The sequence below is a fragment of the Echinops telfairi genome, unplaced genomic scaffold, assembly GCF_000313985.2.
Source record: "Echinops telfairi isolate 266 unplaced genomic scaffold, ASM31398v2 ScPeMD7_7458;HRSCAF=8496, whole genome shotgun sequence".
NCBI lineage: Eukaryota > Metazoa > Chordata > Mammalia > Afrosoricida > Tenrecidae > Echinops > Echinops telfairi.
Genome location: NW_022111358.1, coordinates 46,418,862 through 46,425,737, shown reverse-complemented (window position 1 = coordinate 46,425,737; position 6,876 = coordinate 46,418,862). Strand labels below are relative to the sequence as shown.

General features: G+C 55.3%; 1 protein-coding gene across 1 annotated transcript in view; it reads left to right on the top strand.

Moving 5' to 3' along the window:
• FOXJ1 (forkhead box J1) overlaps positions 1 to 885 on the top strand; it is a 3,415-nt gene extending 2,530 nt beyond the window's left edge. The window contains exon 3 of the mRNA XM_045299504.1: positions 12 to 885. Within this exon, the coding sequence (XP_045155439.1) occupies positions 12 to 546 (535 nt within the window). The 3' untranslated portion in view covers positions 547 to 885. The remainder of the gene's footprint in view (positions 1 to 11) is intronic.
• Positions 886 to 6,876: the final 5,991 nt, after the last annotated feature.

Here is a 6,876-nt window from a genome sequence, read left to right as displayed (position 1 = left end):
CTGACCGTCAGCAGTGAGGCCCAGCAGCTGCTTCAAGAGTTTGAGGAGGCCACTGGGGAGGTGGGCTGGGCGGGGGGCGACAGCAGGCCTGGGCACAAGCGCAAGCAACCACTGCCCAAGCGGGTGGCCAAGGTCCCCCGGGCGCCCAGCACCCCACTGCTGAGCCAGGAGGAGCAGGGCGAGCTGGAGCCTCTCAAAGGTAACTTTGACTGGGAGGCCATCTTCGACGCAGGCCCGCTGGGCGGGGAGCTGGGCTCACTGGACGGCCTGGAGCTGAGCCCGCCGCTGAGCCCCGCCTCCCACGGCGACGTGGACCTCACCGTCCACGGCCACCACATCGACTGCCCCACCACCTGGGGACCCCTAGTGGAGCAGGCTGCCGACAGCCTGGACTTTGATGAGACCTTCCTGGCCGCCTCCTTCCTGCAGCACCCCTGGGACGAGGGCGGCAGTGGCTGCCTGCCCCCCGAGCCCCTCTTTGAGGCCGGGGAAGCCAGCCTGGCCACTGAGCTGCAGGACTGGACCAGCGTCGGTGCCTTCTTGTAAGAGGCCAGGCTCCGTCCACCTCCGGACAGTGCCCACCAGGGCCCAGAACTGCCCCCCCCAACACAGACCCTTGGACACCCCTCCATGCAGGCAGGGGCTGTGCCAGGTCTCCTGAGGCAGGCCCCAAGAGGCCTCACCATCAAATTCAAGCCAGGAGGCTGAGAACAGGAGGCTCCCAGCCCCCCACATACAGTGTTTCGTCCCTCCCCTCAGGGACTGGCCACAGGACCCTGTGCTGCCCGCTGCCCGAGCAAACGAAGGTGATAGGGGGTGGAGGGGTGGCCAGCCGGGAAGAACAGCACTGGGCCACCTTCCCCAGAGAACCCCCTCCTCGATGCCCCCCCCCCAGGTCTCTATCTAGAGAAAGTTCCCAGGTACACCAGATGCTAATTAGGTGACAGCAAATTAACCCCCTGGAGGCCTCTCCCAGCAAAAGTTTCCCTGGGGTAGGGGAGGGGGGCCGTGGGTGGGGAGGTGGGCAGAGGACAGGCGTGGGGGCTGGGCAGGCAGAGGAGACAAATGCCTGGGCAGGCAGGGGGGGACCAGGAGTCCCCTGGGGTCTTCACTTGGCCCATCCTTAGGGGTCAGACCAAGTTTGTAAGCTCTAATCTTTGCACCCCACTTGGGGCTGAGACTCAGCAATAGCAGTAGGACGCTGGGGGCTTCCGCAGGGCTCGGACAGGCAGCCACGCCGAGGAAGGGACAGACTAATGTAGAGCACCTAGCCATAGCTCAGACTTCGAGAGGGATACCCAACTCACTGACCCCAGGGGAAGGAGTGGAGGGGTGCCTTCCCCATAGGGCGCCCCCAGCTGTGTCCTGCACCCACACTCCCACCCTGCGAGGGCAATTTAACCTTTTTCATGAAAAGTTATTTACAATAAAAAAATTAAAAATAAAATTTTTAATAATCTGAAAATGAGCCTGCTCTGGGCTTTTTGTGGGGGGAGGGCAGTAAAGGGAAGAGTTGGGGGGAGGGAAACTGTCCCAGGAGGGCACAGCTGGGAGGAAGTTGGGGGGGGGGTTGGCAGTGGAAGAGCCCCTGAAGAACCGGCCACAACCTGTTTCTCCCCCCAGAGAGAACGTGAGGGAGAGGGTACCTCAGGGGCGGGGCATCCCCTGAGGCCAGGGCTCAGCACCTGCATCTTGGCAATGGGGACAGCAGTGCCCACAGCCCAGGTTAGGAGGCATAGCTCCCCCCTCCTGGCCCCCCTGGGTCTCACAAAGGCCCGAGTGTGTCCGGGCATCCCCCACCTCGAGGGCCTGCCCAGGCTCGCCTGCTGAAGTCCTGTGCCCTGGCCTGGGCCTGCCTCCAGCGCCTGCCTCCCCAGGCCCCTCCAGCCCCCACCAACCACCCAAGGTGGGGTGTGCACCTATCGGGAGCAGGCTGGGAGGGGCAAGGCCAGGCAGCCAGGAGGATGGCTGAGACCTTACCTACCCCACTCCCTCAGTCTGGAAGGCCCACCCTGGGAGGCTAGCCCGTTGGCATGCTAGTGGGAAAAGAAGTCCCCACCTGGCAAGTCCCTCACATCAGTTTAACCTGAACTCCACCTCCCCACCCAGCACTCTTATCCTGGGTGCCCCCCACCCAACACATACATACACACCCTGGGTGGTACACAGCGTGGGCACACACACACACACACACAGTCCCACAAGGTCCTGCTCCACCTCCACTCATCCCTTCCAAGTTCTGCACTCCACAGGCGCTGGCCCAAGCTGGCATTCTCTCTGCTAACTGGCTGCTTTCACTTGCTAATTATTCCAAATATTTCAGCGGGGCTGCAGCAGGGCCAGGAGAGGGGCCTCCCTCAGCCCAGAAGCCAGCCTGTGCCCTCACCAAGGAGCAGGCTGCTCAGGGGCCCTCCATCTCAGAGTGGAGTTCCCTCCCTCCTCAAGCACCTCCTCCTCGCTCCCCTCCCTTCTCTCCTCTTCACTGGTCCCCACGTGGCCCCCCACTGCCCCAAGGGGAAGCAAGGGGGCTCCAGCCTTCTCCGAGATCCCAGAGGTCCCCCAAGCCTCCAGCCCCTTCATCAGCCCTCTGCCCCAGGCCCCTGGGACTAGCCCCAGGGGCTAGCTGCATGGCCCACGAGGAGGCGCAATAGTCTGAAGAAGCAAAGCAGGGTGGGCTGAAAGTTTCTAAAAACCCACCGCCCAGGCCGCCCTTCCAGAACTTTCCATCAGCCTCCTTCTGGGATTTGGACTCAGGTGTCCACTGGTAGTTTTTGAAGTGACCCCAAGTGACCCCAAAGCCAAGTCAAAGGAACTCTGTTGGGGTCGGGTAGGGGGTGTTCCCCCCACCCCAGCCTTTCTGCAGGCAGTGTGGGAGTGGGGGAAGCCTGACCTTCACAAACAGTCACTCATATTCCCAAGGAGCCTAGGGTGCAATGCTTAAGCACTAGGCTGCTATCTGACAGGTTGGAGGTTCAAACCCACCAGTGGGCCCTGCAGGAGAAAAAGCTGCCAAGACCTAACTATCTGCTCCTGCCAATATGACATCCTAGGAAGCCCCATAGGGCAGTTCTACTCCCACCCACACAGGCAGTGTGATGGGCTCACCCACTCAATCATTGCCATCCAGTCTACACCCATTCATAGCGACCCCGTAGGACAGAGCAGAACAGGGGCCTCTGTGGGCTTCCAAAGCTGTAACTGTGTGGGAGCAGAAAGCCTCCCTCAAAACAGCTGGTGGTTTGGAAGGCAGTCGGCAGACCACCGCCTCACCCACTGCGCCACAGTTACTGAGAGAAGCACAGTCCTTTGTAGACTTACACTTGTTTCTAGGCTCACGTGTACCCAATCCAACCCCGGCCAAAATCCTCTTTGCTCTCTTTGAGAGCGCTGCACACTTGGTGGCCCTGGCTCTCGCCACTTCAGACAGCCTCACCCCTGCATGACCACAGCCTGCAAACCAGCTGCCACTGAACCGACCCCAGCCCGTGGCAGCCCCAGGTTTGGGTCTCAGGAGGACCGGCTCCATCAGGTTCTCAGTGGTTGGTTTTTCATAAATAGATCATCAGGGCTTTCTCCTGTGGTACCTCCACCCTTTCAATCAGCAGCCAAGTGTGCAACCCGTTGGTACCACCAGGACTACCACCTAACCACAGTACAGCAATCAAAACGAAGATTCCAAGATAGGACTGATTGGATTGGGTTGGGTTGGGTTGGGTTGGATTGGACTGAAGTGGACTGGACAGGGTTGGGTCAGAATGGATTGGGTTGGCTTGGGTTGGATTGGACTGGAGTGGACTGGACTGGACTTGACATAGTTGTGACATAACTAGATTGTGTTGGGCTGGATTAGATTGGGTTGAATTTGGTTGGGTTGGATTGAATTGGACTGCACTGGAGTGGACTGGATTGAGTTTAATCGGACTGGACTGGACTGGACTGGAATGGAATGGAGTGGCCTGGAATGAATTAAACTGGGTTGGCTTGGATTGTATTTGACTGGGCTGAATTTGATTGGATTGGATTGGGCTTGACTGGACTTGGTTGGGTTGGATTGGGCTGGATTGGACTGGACTGGACTGTGTTGGATTGGGTTGGGTTGGGTTGGGTTGGATTGGACTGGATTGGGTTGGAGTGGAGTGGACTGGGCTGGATTGGATTGTAATGGGTTGGATTGAATTGGGATAGTTGGTTTGGATCAGACTGGACAGAATAGATTGAATTGGATTGGATAGGATTGGACTGCACAGGGATGGGACTGGACTAGACTGGGTTGGGTTGGATAGGGTAGGACTGGATTAAATAGTACTATAATGGAATGGACTGGGTTGGGTTGGGTTGGGTTGGATAGGGTAGGACTGGATTAAATAGTACTATAATGGAATGGACTGGGTTGGGTTGGGTTGGATTGGACTGGACTGAATTGGGTTGGCTTGTATTGGTTGGGTTGGACTGAACTGGACTGGATGGGGCTGGATTGGATTGGATTGGGTTAGATGGGTTGGATTGTATTAGACTGGACTGGGCTGGACAGGACTACGCTGGATTGGGTTGGGTTGGATTGGACTGGACTGGCTGAATTGGATTGGATGGGTTGGGTTGGATTGGATTGAGTTGAATTGGATTAGACTAGACTTTACTGGATTGGATTGGATTCAACTGGACTGGACTGGACCGGACTGGAATGGGTTTGGTTTGGTTCAGTTCGGTTGGATTAGACTGCACTGGACAGGGTTGGTTTGACTGGACTGAATTGGACTAGACTGAACTGGGTTGGGTTGGACTGGGCTGGATTGAATTGGACTAGACTAGACTGGACTTGACTGGATTGGGTTGGACTAGACTGGATTTGCCTGTTGGAGGTGGTTTGGATTGGGTTGGGTTGGGTTGGAGTGGACTGCACTGGACAGGACTGGGTTGGTTTGGTTTGGACTGGACTGAACTGGAGTGGAGTGGACTGGACTGGATTCGGTTGGGTTCGTTTGGGTTGGATTCGACTCGACTGGACTGTAGTGGGTTGGGTTGGATTGGGCTGGATTGGACTGGACTGGACTAAATTGGATTTGACTGGACTGGATGGGATTAGGACAGGTTGGGTTGGATTGGTTTGGACTTTACTAGATTGGGTTGGGGTGGGATGGATTGAGCTGGACTAAATTTGATTGGATTGGACTGGGTGAGAACAGACTGGGTGGATTGGATTGAGTTGGATTGGATTGAACTGGATTGGACTGGATTGGGTTGGGCTGGACTGGATTGGGTTGGATTTGGTTGGGCTGGACTGGGTTCGATTGGATTGGATTGGATTGGGCTGGACTGGATTGGATTGGGCTGGACTGGTCTGGATAGGACTGGATTGGGTTGGTTGGATTGGGCTGAGTTGAATTGGACTGGATTAGATTGAATTTGGTTAGATTGGGTTGGGCGGAGTGGACTGGACTGAGTTGGTGGGTTGGGTTGGATTGGGCTGGACTGAATTGGATTGGCTTGGGTTGGATTAAACTGGACTGGACAGGGACTGTACTAGATTGGACTGTGTTGGGTTGGGCTGGACTGGACTAAATTGGATTGGATTAGTATTATAGTTAAGGTTTATTGTGCCAACCTGGCCGATAAACACGTGTGAGATTAATTGAAGGACAGAGAGATAAATGGCTCGCAGTGAGCCTTGCCTTTCTGGTTCTCAGGTCTCTTGCTCTCTGATGGTTGAACTAGTGTGTGGCTCAGCTGGCAAGGCTCACTTCCTGCGGGAAATCCCTGAGGAGAAGCCACATGGACCTACCCTGATGCAGCCTAGCACCCAGGACTTTGTAGATCAGACTTATGGGGTTGGACTGGACTGGGTTAGGATGTTTAATGTACACTTACCTTTATATAAAACTCTCGCTTATGCATATATGAGTTTCTGTGGATTTGTTTCCTTAGTTTGCCCAGACTAACACAATTAGGTTTGGTTTGGTTTGATTGGCTGGATTGAATTGGACTGGACTGGGTTTTGTTGTATTGGTCTGGATTGGGTTGGACTTGACTGGACTGACTGAGCTGGATTGGATTGCATTGGGACGGGGTGAATTCAATCGGACTGGCCTGGATTGGACTGGGTTGGGTTTGTTTGGATTGTACTGAACTAGGTTGGGCTGGATTGGACTGGACTGCACTCCACTGCACTGGACTGGATTGGATTGGGTTGTCATGGATTGAATTGGTTTGGGTTTGATGGGTTGGACTGGACTGGAGTGGACAGGACTCAATATGGTTGGGTTTCTTTGGGTTGGATTGGATTGGACTGGCCTAGGACTAGGTTAGATTGGATTGGGTAGGGTTCGGGTGTGTTAGTTTGGATTGGACTGGACTGGATTGGGTTGGGTTGGGTTGGCATTTATTGGGGTGGATTGGACTGGATTGGGTGGGGTTGAACTAGAATGGACTGGGATTGGTTGGGTTGGGTTGGATTGGACTGGACTGGTTTGGGTTGGGTTGGGTTGTATTGGGTTTAACTGGATTGGATTGGATTAGACTGGATTGGATTGCACTATGTTGGGCGGGGTTGGGCTGGATTGGACTGGACTGGACTTGATTAGATTGGACTGAGTTGGGTTGGTTTCTATTGGATGGGACTAGATTAGACTGGAGGGGACTGTGCTGGATTGGATTGGATTGAACTGGGCTGGTTAGGGACTGGACTGGGTTGGGTTGGGTTGGGCTGGATTGAACTGGACTGGATTGGATTGGGTTGGATTGAGTTGGGTTGGATTGAACTGGACTGGATTGGATTGGGTTGGGGTTGATTGGACTAGACTCAATTGCATTTGATTAGGTCAGATTGGAATTGCTGGGGTGTGGTGGGTTGGAGTGTACTGGACTGGGTTGGGTTGGGTT